This window comes from Myotis nattereri (genome assembly GCF_964212035.1).
Source record: "Myotis nattereri genome assembly, chromosome: 8".
NCBI lineage: Eukaryota > Metazoa > Chordata > Mammalia > Chiroptera > Vespertilionidae > Myotis > Myotis nattereri.
In genome coordinates this window covers 70,521,283-70,536,244 of record NC_138083.1, presented here as the reverse complement: position 1 = coordinate 70,536,244, position 14,962 = coordinate 70,521,283, and the positions used below count along the sequence as shown (strand labels likewise).

The 14,962-nt window shown below is 49.0% G+C and overlaps 1 protein-coding gene across 1 annotated transcript in view; it reads right to left on the bottom strand.

Moving 5' to 3' along the window:
• Positions 1-14,962, bottom strand: part of JPH2 (junctophilin 2) — a gene marked incomplete at its 5' end in the record, with an annotated part of 60,871 nt that overhangs the window by 38,859 nt on the left and 7,050 nt on the right. The window contains one exon of the mRNA XM_081096463.1: positions 459-1,245. Within this exon, the coding sequence (XP_080952589.1) occupies positions 459-1,245 (787 nt within the window). The remainder of the gene's footprint in view (positions 1-458; positions 1,246-14,962) is intronic.

Here is a 14,962-nt window from a genome sequence, read left to right as displayed (position 1 = left end):
AGTAGGATGGATGGAGAGGCTGAGTGAATGGAGGGGTTGGGTGAACAGATGGGTGACTGGGTGATTGGATGGGTATCTGGGTGGTCGGGTGGATGGGTAGGTGACTGGGTAGTTGGATTGATAAACAGAAAGTGGAGTGGGTGGGTGGTAGGGTGGATCGTTTGGTGAAGATCGGTTGTTCAGGTGAATATTAGAAAGGTTGGGTGAATGGCAGGATTAAGTGTATGGAGGGGTTGGTAAATGGGTGGATGGGAGTAGTTGAAGGAGAACAGGTGACACCAGATCCGAAGCGCCTCCAATGAACTCTCTAAAGATCCTGGAAGATGTTCTGACGGTTAAAAAAAGGGGGGGGGGGCGGGGGCAGAAGCATTGTGGACACATGGCCTCCTAGGTGGCCCGGTCCCAGGACCCCTTTCCTCAAGTGGGCCCATCCCAGGGGTGCCCACGCGGGGTCCTACCTGGAGGCGGCGATCTCGGCCTTCTGGCGCGCGATGGCGGCGGCGCGCTGGGCGCCCTCCATGCTGTGCTCCACCTTCTGGCGAACCTTGTTGCTCTTGAGCGGCAGCACGCGGCGCTTGGTGCCTTTGACCAGCACGTTGTGGCGGTACTTGCCCTCCTCGCGGTGGCCGTCGGGCAGCGTGGTGCAGCCGTAGCCGTGGCGCAGGTTGTCCAGCCACTCGCCCTCGTAGCGGAGGCCGCTGGAGCGCTCGCTGACGCCGAAGCCCGAGCGCTTGTCGTTCTTCCACTCGCCCATGTAGGTCTCGGTGGTGGTGGCGTCGATGTCGGCCTCGAAGGGCGCGGCCTCGTCGGCGACCTCCACGCCCTCGCCCAGGCTGGCGGTGGAGGCGGCGTCGCTGGCGCCGGAGCTGAGGTCGCTCTTGAGGAAGCTGACGCGGCTGCGCTGGCTGCCCAGGGACGCGCGCGACTCGGCCCGCCGCAGCTTGCCCAGCAGCGCGCCCCGCTGGAACAGGCCGCCCTTGGGCGCCCGCGCCGCCGCCTCGGCGTTGGCCAGCAGGCTGAGCGCGAAGCCGCCGCGCGGGATGGCGGGCGAGGGCAGCGGCGGGCCGTCCGAGGCCGGCGAGGCGGGCGAGTCGGGGGCCACCGTGCCGTTGCTGTGCTCGCTGCGCAGGGACGACAGCGACGTGCGCAGCGGCGAGCGCACCACCACGGCCATCCCGTAAGGCACGCTCTGGCGCACGCCGTAGCCGTGGCGCATGCCGTTGGTGAACTGGCCTTGGTAAGTCCCTGCGGGCGGGGAGAGGGCGAGAGGGCGAGTCAGTGGAGCGGCAGGATGGGGCCCCTGCGAGTGCACAGTGGCCTGGGTGTGCCAGGGCGGGAGGGGCAAGGCGTTCGAAGTCATGAAAACAGGCCAGGCTCTGAGGGTGTGAGGTTACACGCGTGTGCAAGAACGAGCGGACAAGCCACAAGGAGTTTGTGCAGTGGTATGAATAGTTTCATTGGTGAACACGACAAGGTCACAAGTGTGCGAGATAGAGTGAGGTTGGGAGAATAAAAGCGTCAAAGTGCAAAGTTGTGTGAGCAGGTGAGGCCCTGGAGTGAGCTTAAACAAATGTGCGAGAACATGAATGGGCAAGCCAGAAGGGGTTTGCATGGTGCGGATATTTCTGTTGGTGGGAACACGCCAAAGTTTTTAGTCTGCAAAATAGAGCAAGGTTGAGGTTAGCAGTCAATTTTAAGTGTGAAGTTGTATGAGCAGGTGAGACTGTGTGTGTGAATTTAAATGTGTGCGCAGATTTCAAATTGCACACAAGAGAATGATGGTTCAAGAGTGAGTAGGCAAGACATTGGGTTTGTACAGTATTGTGAATATTTACACTTGTGGGGGTGTGCAAGGTAGCGGGAACATGAACAATCATGAATGTGCAAGGCAGTGCGTGCACAGAAGGTGACCAAGATCACGTGCATCTGTCATAATGATGTAACATAAGCTTATGAGAGCATTCGAGGTCTTGAGTGCAAGGAAAGGCAAAGTTGAGTGAGGGTGCAAGACTGTTAGAGGGTCAGAGTGCAAAGTTGTGCAGCACGCAAGGCTCTGTCAGTGTGTGAGGTTAAATGTGTGTGCATGGTCATGGTAGTGTGCAAGGTGATGTGAATGTCAGAGTTCATGAATGAATACGACAGTGAGTTTGCAGTCATGTGAATGTCGGAAAGCATGTGACTGTTGGAGAGCATGGGAGAGTGTGTATTTGTGCAAGGCCATGTAACTATATGAGATCATAAGTGTGCAATGCAGTGTATCTACAGTGGGGTGAGTGCCCAAGGTTCTATGGAGGTGCCATCATGGGTGTGTGAGAGGTTCTGGGTGTTCAAGCCATCTGAGTACAAAGCACAATATGAGGAGATACTCCAGGATAAATGAGCATGTGAGGTTGTGGGTATTAGTGAAACTGAGACCGTGTAAGACCATGTGGATGCAGGATAGTGGTGTGTCAAGGAGACCTTGCGTGTCCATGAGTGAGCACGTGTGTTCCTGGGAATACGACTGTGAGTGGGCCACCATGTGCAAAGAGGCAGCACAGAGTAGTAGTTAGGAGCACAGACAACAGAAACCAGGCTGCTGGGTCCAAATGCGGCCCCGGCCATTACTAGCAGTGCAACCTTTGGCAAGCGACCTAACCTCTCTGTGCCTCAACTTCCTCATCTGTCAAACAGAGATAATTGCCCCTTAATTCATAGGGTTGAGGTTTAAATGAGCTAAGATTGCTGAAAAACTCAGAAAGAAAAGGTACGGGTGTAATAACGTGATTCTGCAAAGCTGTGCTAGTGTGTGAGGTCACCTGAATTGTATGAACAGGTCAATACAAAGCGGACAAAATATCTTCTTACTCCTCCACCACCCTTATGTGCTGTGCTCCCCAGGGCTCTCAAAACCTTCTCCCCATCCTCCCTGGGTGATTGAGCCATCGGGTTTTTATAACTGTCATCTATGTCCTGCTGACTCCCTCTGCCCCAAATACATCTTCTATATATCCCCCTATATACTCTCTGTATATCTTCTATATCCCCTCTCTAGCTCCACATGTTAGCCTGGAGATGGAAGGCCCCGGGTGTGACTCAGCCACCACCAACTCATCATCTCCCCCCACCCACACACACTGTCCACCGTCTCTCCCCAACAGCACCACTGAGAGCCAGTTCTCTGCCTTCATCTTCATGCCTCCAGCATATAGAACAGTACCTGACACAAGATTCACTGAATTGGGGGCAGGGAATCCAGAGCTTTTGTTTTAAACACATGCCTATACTTTCCCCCTGGTTAACCAAATAATCCCAAATGGCCTTCTCCTCATTAGATCCTTCTGCCCCGGGTGTCTGGATAACTGAACAGCCAGTCAGCTGAACAGGCATGCTCCCAGTGAGGCCTTTGCATAGGTTGTTCCCTGTGTCTGGGTCTCTTTTCTTCCAGATAACTGTCAAGTCTTTTGCTCAATGAGCCCTATCCTGATGGCAATCTGCCTGCACCCCCACAAGCACCCAGACATCCCCAATCTCTTTTTACTTTTTTTTCTATTGTGTGTATTACCTTTTAATGTGCCATATGACGGGCTTACTATATTTATTGTCTTTCTCTTCCTGCTAGAATGGAAGCTCCGTGAGGGCAGGGCTCTCTCCTGTTTTGTTCTCCGATGTATCCCCAGCACCTGGAACAGTGCCTGGCACAGAAAGGTGCTCCACAAATATTTGCTGACCGATTGTCTGAACCTGTACAGAAACTCCATCTCATTGTGTGACACTGAGCAACTCTCTTCTCTTCTTAAGGCCTCCATTGCCCTTTGGCCAATGGCATGGTTGGCCATGAAGCTCACTGAGGTTGATCCTAACGTTGGCTTCTAGAAATTGGGGCGCTGTGACTCTGGAGGGGAAGGACAGTGTGTCCACATGACTCCACGCTGCCTGGTCACCCGCAGCACAGGCAGCTCCAGCTCAAGCCCCCACTCCTCCCTGCCTGAGCCTTTCGCCAAGAACCCCATCAGGACCATGCACAGTGTCAAGAGCTCACTTAAACCCCTCAGGGTCCGGTGAGGTGGGTCCCAGAATGATGCTGGTTTATAGGAGAGGAGGTTGGTAGTCTGAGAGCTAAGAAGGTAGATCCAAACCCAAGTCTTCTGACACCCAGAGCTCATGCTCTGAGCCCATGGTTCTGAATCCTGACTCCCACTTTAGAAGTTCTGAAAATAAAATACAGACCCCCTGGGCCTCACCACCAGAAATTCGGCTTTAACTTGTCGGAGAGGGACCCTGGTACTTGCAACCCCTCTGTAAGTGGGCAGGAGCAGCCCGAGGTAAGAGGGACATCAGGGCTCCCGTCCCTTCAGTGACCAGGCACACTGCGATGTAAGTTCCATAGGGACATGGACTCACTCTTTTCTGTCCTCAGTGTCTGGACAGTACCAAATGGGTATTCGGTGAATATTTGTTGAATGAGTGAATGAATAATGAACAACATGCATTCTATAACTGTTTATTCTCTCCTTTCTGCTCTATCCATCAGAAAAGAGCTCTGTGAAAATGACTGCAGAGGTATTTAATGATTCCTATGAGACTCCCCCAGGATGACACAGCTAATTAACCCACCAGAACCAAAACTCACACCCACGTCTAGCTGTGTGCCTTTGAGTTGTCTCGGAAGAAAGGGTTGGGGGAGTGGGGGGAAGGAAAAGTGAACAAGAATAGAGCAGAGAAGGTGGTAAACTGGGGAAAGAGAGAAGACATCTAATCTCTGGGCTGGACAAGTTTGTGAAATTAAGTCAGCCCTACTACCTTTAGCTTAAATTTGGCATGAGGTGGGCTGCCATGGTCCCTTTAAGCCCAGGAAAAACTAAGATTGCAACAGAAGAGCAGCTCTTGGCCACCAGTTGCGGAGGAAACAGCCTGACTATATTAGGAAACTTACAAGCAAGTGTCAAGAGGCACAGACACCCAGGGGAGGCTGGGAGTGACGGCTCTCTGGGAAGGATTGGAAAAGCCAAGTGCTAGGGCCATCGCAGCCTGACTCTCTCTAAGACAGGGCAGTGCTCTCTGGGGGACAGGAAGAACGCATTGGAAGAGGGAGAGAAGGGGGACCCTGCGCGGTTTTCTGGCTGACAGAGGCCCTCTGTGGAAGGAAGTGCCTCCTGATCCCCTTAGGGCTGGCCCCTCACTTGGCCTTGTAAACACTGCAGGGCTTCCCACTGCCCTCAGGGTCAGGAGCAAGGTTCTCGGCAGCCTACGTGGCCTGGCATGGGCTGCGGCTGCCCACCTGAACTGACTCATCTCGAACAGCTCTCTAGTCACACTCACCTTCCTGCCTCAGGGCCTTTGCACATGCTTTCCTTCCTCTTCTTGGCGTGCTCTTCGCCTCCCTCCTCCCCTGGCCAACTCTATTGATATTTCAAGCCTTGGCTTAAATGTGACTTCACCCAAGGAAGATTTCTTGAACTCCACTCCCTGAGTACTGCCACGTGGTGTCGTGTCACTCGTACTTCTTGGCACTTTCCCCAGTTGCAGTTAGAACTTATTGTGATCATTTGTTCACCTTTAGCCTTTCCTACCAGACTTTGGCTTCCAAGAGAGAGGGCGCCTTGTCTAGGTAATCCGCTATGATCCCAGCATCTAGCACATTTAGTTACTAGGCCCCAGGAAGCCCTCAGCCAACACCTGATGAATCTGTATCTCTCCTGATTGCCACCCTATGTTCTCTCAGGGGCAGGGACCACATCTTCTTTTCCTCACGACTCAGTACATGGTAAGTGCTCAGTAGTGATTGGCAGTGACTGCCACCCTTGTTCAGGGCTTGAGGCTCAGCAGCTCAAACTCTGGGCGCTACAGGGATACTTATAAAAGGCTAGTGAGGGCCATAACTATGGTACATACAGTCCAGTCCCTCAGGCCAGGCTCCTGAACTTAATAAAACCTGCATATCGCCTTCTCTCACAAGTGCCCTTCTGGTTTAGTGGAGAATGACCCAAGTTTTAACTTTCACTCTGACACTGAATAGTTTTAAAATAGGCATAATTTATTTAAACCTGCGGAGCCTTGTTTTGTCCTAAATTGGAGGTAATGAGATCTACTTCATTTATTCCTTTGAATTCAACAACTATTTGCTGTGGATACTGCAATCTTGGTGCTAGGTGCCGGGGCTACAGCAGTAAATAAATTGAAATGGTCCCTGCCTTCAGGGGCTTGGAGTCTAGTGCCAGGGGTAGACTACATTTAACCAACCAGCACAGAAATAAACATTAGGCAGCCACAGCAGTGGTCCAGAGAGGTGACGGGCTGGGACTCGGCAATGGAGTATGGAGGGTTGGTTGATCAAAGATTAATTGAACTATATGGGAAGCAGCTAGAACAAAGTAAGTGCTCAATAAAGGCTAGCTTTTTAAGAAATATTTTTATTAATTTTTTATTTGATTTCAGAGAGGGGAAGGGAGAGGGGGAGAGAGAAACAATGTGAGAGTGAAGCATCGATAGGCTGTCTCCTGCATGCTCCCTACCGGCCCGAAACCTGGGCATGTGTCCCAACTGCGAATTGAACCAGTGACCTTTCAGTGCATGGGACGATGCCCAATCAACTGAGCCACACTGGCCAAGATTAAAGGCCAGCTTTTTGACAGGTCAGAGTCTTTGCTTAGAGATGCTGGCCCAGAAAGGATTAACTGGAAAGATGAAAAGGACCCAGGGAGGACAGAGAGAAATCAAAGGGAGGGAATGAGACCGGCCCCCATTTTCTGCCTTGGTCTGCTTGTTTGTAAGAAAGCAGCCTTGGGCCTTGAAAGGCCCAGCGGTCGCTGGTTTGGGCACACCCCTGACTGAGGGAGACCCACGTGCCTCCATCCTTGGGAAGAAGAAAATTTGGGAGTTTGTTCATCAGTAAGACCTGCCTCCACATCCCCTAAACACACACGTTACAGCGTAGTTTGTGGAATCCACATCTGTAGTACAAGACCCAGTCGCCAAGCCAGAGATTATGGTTGAATTGATGTGGATACTGGAGTTTTTAAAAGCACCTTAAGGGATTCTAATGTGCCGCTTGGAGTAGAGCTGTGAAACCTCTCCACTAATCTCCAATTAACCAACATGCTCTGTTCCTTCTGTAAAACCTGCTAACTGATGCCCTTAGCCCCCGATGTGCTGGCGGGCAGGCCATGTTCTAATAGTCCTGAACTGACACTTCTGAAACCACATGGAGTTGCATGTTTATTTAAGACTGTTCCCAAGTCAGCTGTGCTCATTATGGAAGTTCTGTGATTCACTAATAGTTATATCTAAGCCTAAGAGCTTAGAATTTTTAAAAATGGTTTTAAATAAAAAGAGGGTTTTATTTCTCTGAAAACAAACTGAATGCTTTTGGGTGTCCATGAAGGACAGTCCCTAAAATATCGCCGTCAAATTCAGTATTAATAATTATAAAAGGTTGGGAATGAAATTATAAAAATCTAGACATTTCCTACACTGACATTGTTCAGCAAGTGCCTTTAACTTCTCACTCCACTCTAAAGAAACCGACAGAAACTGGACATTGTAGATGACATACGAATGCCAGGTAGGGAGAAACTCCATCAGCTCAACCTGGGGAGGACAGGGGAGCAGGTATCGTGCCAATACTGTGGGTTACCCAACTGCAACTCTCCCTTCTTTGCTGATAGAACCTCCACTCTGTTCCAGGCTCCAGGTCTCCTCCATGGGACCCAGATAAAGGTCCCCAATCCAGGGGTAAATCCTGATTGCTCTGAACCAGACATTCAGGCCTACCCACCTTGCCAACGATTGGATCAGATATGACCATGTGATGAAATCTGGCATTGAGACCTGAGGGAAAGTCGGCTGGGTGGGTGGCGAGAGGGAGACAGGAAAGAGTTCTTATAAAGACAAATATATAGGGAAACATGCCCTTTTCTGCTGCTGGATGTTGTTGTGTGTGAAGATGACCCCAGAGCAGTGGCAGCCATTTGGGAGCCATGAGGGGAGGTAGCTGAGAACAACAGTGACACTGTACGGGTGGCAGAGCAAAAGGTGGCAGGAACCTGAGTCCTTGTTGATGCTGTTGATCTTCCATTAACCTCTACCTCTGGATTTTTGTTTATGTGAGATTATAAATATCCTTATTGTTTAACTTTGTGTTGTCCAATATGGTAGTCACTAGACACACGTGTTTACTGAGCACTGAATTTCAAAGAATTAGTACAAAAAAGAATGTCAAATATCTCACTAATAATTATATATTATAATGATAATATTTAGCAATGATAATATTTTGGATATTAAATAAAATATATTATCAAAATTAATTTTACCTTTTTTAATCTGACTACTTGAAAATTTAAAATTATAGACATAGCCTACGTACATTATATTTCTATGGAAAGTGCTGGTTTAAGTCTTTGAGAGTTAGTTTTTGCTGCCTGCAGGCCAAAAAATATACAGGGTTGGGCAAAAACAGGTTTATAGTTGTTTGTATGAAAAATAATACAATAATTAATCAATAATACAAGAATAAATTCTGTTTCGTGTATTCACAACTGTAAACCCACCTTTGCCCACCCCTGTACATCCTAACAGATATGGGTTAGGATTCTAGAGTTGGAAACATTGAAACTAAGAATTAAATGGCTTGCTCATGATCACGTAGGTGTGGCAGTGGGTGGTGGTCACAGACAAGGGACTTGGTCAGTGCGTTCGCCTCTGCACCACTGCAAAGCTGAGAACATCCCTTGCAAGTCAAACCTCAGCTCCGAAGAAAGCCTGGCCATTTCAGAAACCCAAAGGAAGTCTAGGAAATCCAGAGTTCGCTTTGAGACAGAGAAGAGACAAGTGGCCAGACCAGGGACTCTGCCTCCAAATAGAGAATGGGCACAGAACACCGTCCCTTCTGGCCAGTGACACCTGCCTATTTCTAGAAAACTGTGTGAGGTCCAAAGGTCAGTGTCCCCGGAGGACTGAACAGAGATGGAGAGAAAGGAATCAGGACTAGCTCTTCTCCAGGGGTCTCCACTGCCTATGGAAGTCCTTACCCAACAGCCCAGTGTCTTCCTGACCTCGACCCCATTTACCTTTTCAGCTTTGTCTTCCTAAATCTGCCAAAGCCCAGTTTCAAAGCCACCTCCCTTAGGACACCCCCCAAGCCACCGTCTCCCACCACGGTCTCATTGCTTCAGACATTCATCACTTCTTACTTCCTGTGGCAACTATCCTGCCTATATCTTGCCTATTTCATCTAGTAGCCATCCCTGGTCCTTCTGCACGTCCTCTCATGATGTCTCAGATGTGAGCCCAAGATCACTGGGCAGGACCGTGGAAGCATCAACAGATTTCACCTGGGGTTTACAATGGAGGGTGCGCACCAGAGAGTTCAAGGGTCAGTGGCTCCTGTCCTGGCACAGCAAAATCAGACCAGGTAAACCAGGAATGTACATTGTGGTGAACATACCTGTCCATGCCATAGTCACCCATACAGGTCCTCCTGAGGTTAGAGGGCCGATCCGAGCTTGGCTCTAATCCACCTTGATAAAGACCGTGGACCTGGCACTCCAGAGAAAGCAAGTCAAGCCTGGGACATATTTGGGGGCAGCAAAGAATAATGGAAATTGCCTGGGCTTTGGAAACAGACCCGATTGTGAATATCCTTGTAACCCCTCCACTTCTCTTTATTCCCACACATCCATCTAGTCCAGGCCTCACCAGTCCTTCCTGCTTGATTACAATAGCATCTTCCCTGGTCTCCTGCCTTTCCTGGCGCGTAATTCAATCCACCCTTATCTCCACCAGCCTCATCGCCTTTATAAGATGCAGATCTAATCTGGTTACCCCACTTAAAACCCTGCAATGGCTTCCCAGCCCCTTGAGGAGGATTGTCGTGGGTCCTAGAAAACACATTCTGAGACTAAGATTGAGTGGGGGTGATTCTGTGGTGAGCGCTCTCAGATCAAACAGCTGTAAGGAAGGAAGCAGGAATCAACAGTAGAAGAACTTGAACAGTTACTACCAAGGCGTCAGCTGATCCCATGAGGCTCTCTGGAGCTGGCCCTTCAGAGTTGCCCCAAATCAAAGCAAGAAGGCTGGGTCTTTGTATTCTGGTATCAACCAGTCATTAGCTGGGTTGCCCCAGAGGGAGGCACCGCTCTTTGACAGAGGGCAGTGTCCAGCTCTGAGCCATCAGCAGCCAAGGGAATGAGGACCCTGGTCCTGACTGGGCTCTGCGGGTGTCCTGCAACACCTACCGTAAGGATGACATCACACTCCTCACTGTGACCCATGAAGCCCGCATGACCTGGGCCCTGCCACCTTCGCACCCTCATCTTATCCCACTTTCTTTCTCAGTCTCTGTGCTCCAGCTTTTTCTTAAACACAACAGACTCCATCCCACCCCCAAAGCTTTGCACGTGATGTGCCTTCTGCCTGGCACAGTGTGGCCCTCCTGGCACCCAGTCAACCCCAGTTCATTTCTCTGCCGGGCAACGCAAGCCTAGCAAGCCCACTCTGCGGTGGCTGTGAGTAGTGCCTCCAGCGATATTGCAGGCTCTAAAATGTGGGCTATCTTCGCTTCATGGGAAAGAATTGCAGGTGACCAGTCATCCCAGTTTGCCTGAGACTGAGCTGTCTCCTCCAGGGTGAGACTTTCAATATAAAAGCAGGACAGTTCCAAGGCAACGGATTTGGGGATGGCTGGACGCCCTAAATCTGGGTGGGAAGGAATAAAGGGCGTTTCATATTAGCACAGTGTTCAGTGGTACACTGGTAAGACAGCTCTTTGGGAAAAATAAACAACCCTGATTTGTAACCTTAGCCAATTTCCATCATAGAAATATTCCCATCATTGCCAGTCAAGCTACCAATGGTTGATCAGCCAGCTTGCACGAGTCTTGGAAATTTAACAGTGGGCTCTCATGAGCTGGTAGGAGCTGGCACCGGCACCTGTGTCTAATGCAGACTGTCATGTTCCTGATATCTGCAAATAGGCAACATGTTCATACACAACCTCAGCTTGGCAGTAAGTGAGGGTGTCTCCATCCCAAGGTCACTGCTGAAGTGGACCTTGGAGACCATCTAGTCCAAGGCAACACGTAATCTGCCACATGGGCCACCTCTTCCCCAGGCTCTGTCCACAACAGACGTTGCTACTTGATCTCAGTGCTGGACCCTCCTAATGTGGTCGTGCTGTCTCCCCTCGCCACATCTCTAGGCAGACACAGTCAGTTAGCTGGTGTTGCATATGAAAGAAAATCCACTTACCCTTAGAAGTAAGTGCAGTTCAGCCTCTCATTATACAGAGGATGAAGCTAGGGCACAGGGAAGTAGAGGGACTTTTCCAAGACCACCAGCCAGGCTCAGCTGGGACTAAAGAACAGATCTCCTGCCTTGATTGTTCTTCCATCTTCCTTGCTTTGAAGAGCTGAATCCCACAGTGGAGAGAAGAACAAAGGGCAATCTTATGGGATCTGAGCCTACATTCTAGAGAATTCTGCTTAGAGCCCCCAAATGCTTTTTATATCCTGAATGTCTGTATATTAATGTCATTTATATGTTGGGAGGAAAGGCACTTTTTAAAATTATAAAAGTCATATATGCTTTTTGCATAAAATTCTAACAATAGAAGAGTACTAAAAATAATATATCATTTCTCCAGGGGTAATCGCTGTTAAGAATTTAGTTCCTTCTGGGTTTTTTTCCCTCTCATTCACAAGTCTATACGAATAACAAATAGACTAAAAAGTTAGCTGTTCCCCACTCTACCACTATCCCTGTCACTGAGAACACTGCCTAGCACATACTAGGCACTCAATGAACACTTGTTGAATGGTTCTTGTTCACTCTAAATGTCTTAGATTCCTTTCTAGGGTGTGGGTGGGTCCACCTTGGTCTTCTTACTGGATTTGTACTTCACGGCATGGTTTGTGAGTGAGCTGAATGGTCCCTTTGGGTGAGCATGTAGACTGAGCTGTTTTTCCTGTAACAGTCCCACAGCCTAGCATGTCCAACAGGCATCGGTGTCCAACACTGAGCTCCTGACCTTCCCTATTCGAACCCTCATCCCATCTCAGTTCAGGGCAACACTGCCCTTCTGTGGCTCAGGCCAGAGCCATGGAACCATCCTTGACTTCTCTTCCTCTTGCTTCCCATCCAGTCAGCAAAACCTATGGGCTCTACCTCCACAAAGATCCAGAGTTCAACCACTTCTCTCTGCCCTTGCTGTGATGAGATGGGGGTCCAAGCCACTGTTGCTTCTCATCTGTTTTATTGCCTAAACTCACTAATAGGTCTCCCTGCTTCTACCCTTCTTGCACCACCTCCTCTCTCCCAGTTTCTCAAAACAGTAGCCAAGCCCGGCCAGCATGGCTCAGTGGTAAGCATCCACCTCTGAACCAGGAGGTCACGGTTCGATTCCCAGTCAGGGCAGATGCCTGGGTTGTGGGCTCAACCCCCAGTGTGGGGCATGAGGAGGCAGCAGCCGCGCAATGATTCTCTCTCATCATTGATGTTTCCCTCTCTCTCCCTCTCCCTTCCTCTATGAAATATATACACACTGAGTGGCCAGATTATTATGACTGGCAGATTATTATGACCACCCTATCAGTACTTCATTGACACTTCCAAAAATACTGAATATTGAAAACTTCCTAAGCAAATACTCTCAAGGTTTTATTATTATTATTTGCATAACTAATTCACTTCATTGTACTGATGGGGTGGTCATAATAATCTGGCCGGTCATAATAATCTGGCCACTCAGTGTATATTTATATATACACACACACTAGTGGCCCGGTGCACGAAATTTGTGCATGGGGTGGGGTTCGGGGCGGGGGGGGATGTCCCTCAGCCCAGCCTGCACCCTTTCCAATCTGGAACCTCTCGGGGGATGTCTGACTGCCGGTTTAGGTTTGATCCCACAGGACATCCCTCTTGCAATCTGGGACCACTGGCTCCTAACTGCTCACCTGCCTGCCTGCCTGATTGCCTCCAACTGCCCCCCCTTGCCGGTCTGCTCACCCCCAACTGCCCTTCCCTCCTGTTCTGGTCACCCCAACCGCCTCTGCCTTGGCCCCGCCACCATGGCTTTGTCAGAAGGTCTCCTGGAAGGTCTCCTGGTCTAATTAGCATATTACCCTTTTATTAGTATAGGTAACAGTAGCCAAAGGAATCCCTTTAAACCAAGGCAGATCATGTCGCTTTTAGAGCCCCCACTTTTCTCAGAGTAGAAGCCAGATTCTTACAGTGGCCTGCAGGTCCCTGCATGAACTGTCCCCACTCCACTCTTCCTGGCAGGGATGTGATATGGGTGATGTTGCATCCTTCCCTATACATTTCATCAAGGGCCATATTGTCAGGTTGTCTTATCATTGATGCTGTGAGAGTTGATCACTTTGTGAAGATGGTATCCATAAAGGATTCTAATGTCATTAAAAAATAAAAGGAATAGAAACGATTGTGCATGCCAAACAGCATTTCCTGCAGGCCTCGGTGAGTGACCCCCACTCTGAGCCCTCAGCAGCATGTGCTTGAATACTCCCAGACTCAGGGTGCTCACTACGCGAATGGCAGGAGGAGGGGTGCTGGAGTTCTCACTGCCCTGGGGTCGCTCTATGGATTCTGTCAGCTAGGTCTAGACCCTCAACTCTCAGTTACACAGGAGTGAGTAGGGGCCCTGGATGCTGCACTCGAGACCAGGCTTAACTGCTCACCTGCTTAGGAAGGATAGGAGACAACAGGACAACACTCTGATCTATGGCAGGAAGAAAGCCCTGCACCCCGCACCCCACCCTCGCCAGGGCCCTCAGAAAATGAGACTCCACATTCTTTGCAAGGGTGTTTCAGCAAGGGCTGGTCCAGGCAACAGCTGCTGGGGACATGGAATTAGCAGGCCCTGGAAACTCAGCAAATCCCAGGAGACCAGCCTTGGATGGGGGACTTGGCCAGTTGGACACATGCATCACAGAAAACAAGGCCACAGAGGGGAAAGAGTAATTACGCCCATTTCCCTGTCTTGCTGAGGGTCCACTCTGCTCCCCCCGGGGTCCCAGATAATGCCAGGGAGCTGGCATGACTGCAACTCAGCCGGCTGTCACACTGACGCCTGGCTGTGAACTGAGGCATGAGATTTTCAAGATGAGGTTAAATTATGCTGATTCTACATTCGAAATGGAACCATGCCTGGCATGGATTTCATCTACATTGGCAGGACTCAAGGCAGAACTAAGTGAATCAAAGTCGTGGCTTATTAACTGCTCCAAAGTCAAAAGCTAATTTTGCAGGCCATCCTGAATTAGTTCACCCTTTGGATTGTACACAGAAATACAGAAAGGAGAATATATGTCTCAGTATTCCTATGTGATAAGTATTATGCTAGGTTCTCTATGTATCATCTCATTTCATTGTTTCAATCATATGTTAAGAAGGAGTTTGACATCCTTAATGGGGAAAAGGAAATGGAAGCTCAGAAAGGTTACACAATGTCCACAGGTTCATAGAATTAAAAAGTGCCACAGCTGGAATTTGAACTCAGATCTGGCTACTCTAAGCCCCAAGTGCTTAAGGACCATGTGTCTCCCTTTAGTACTATCAGACTCTCTTAGGACTACTACACATGATGTTTAATAGCAATCAAAAAATTTTCAATTAAAAGATGTTTTTCTTAAATCTGAAAGTCAAAAACAAACAACAAAAAAACTATTAGAATGAAGAATTAATTTAGCAAGGTAAAAGGATCCAAAGCCAATATACAAAATTAATTGTTTTTATAACTTAGCAGTGAACAACTAGAAAAATGAAATTTAAAATGCCATTTACTACATCATAAAAAATACTTAATTTTATTTAACAAAAGATATGCAAGACACTGAAAACTGCAAAACATTGCGGAGTGAATTAAAGACCTGAATAAATAGGGATATATACCATGTCCATGGACTGGAAGACTCATTGCTGTTAAGATAACCATGCTCTCCAAACTGATGCATAGATCAAA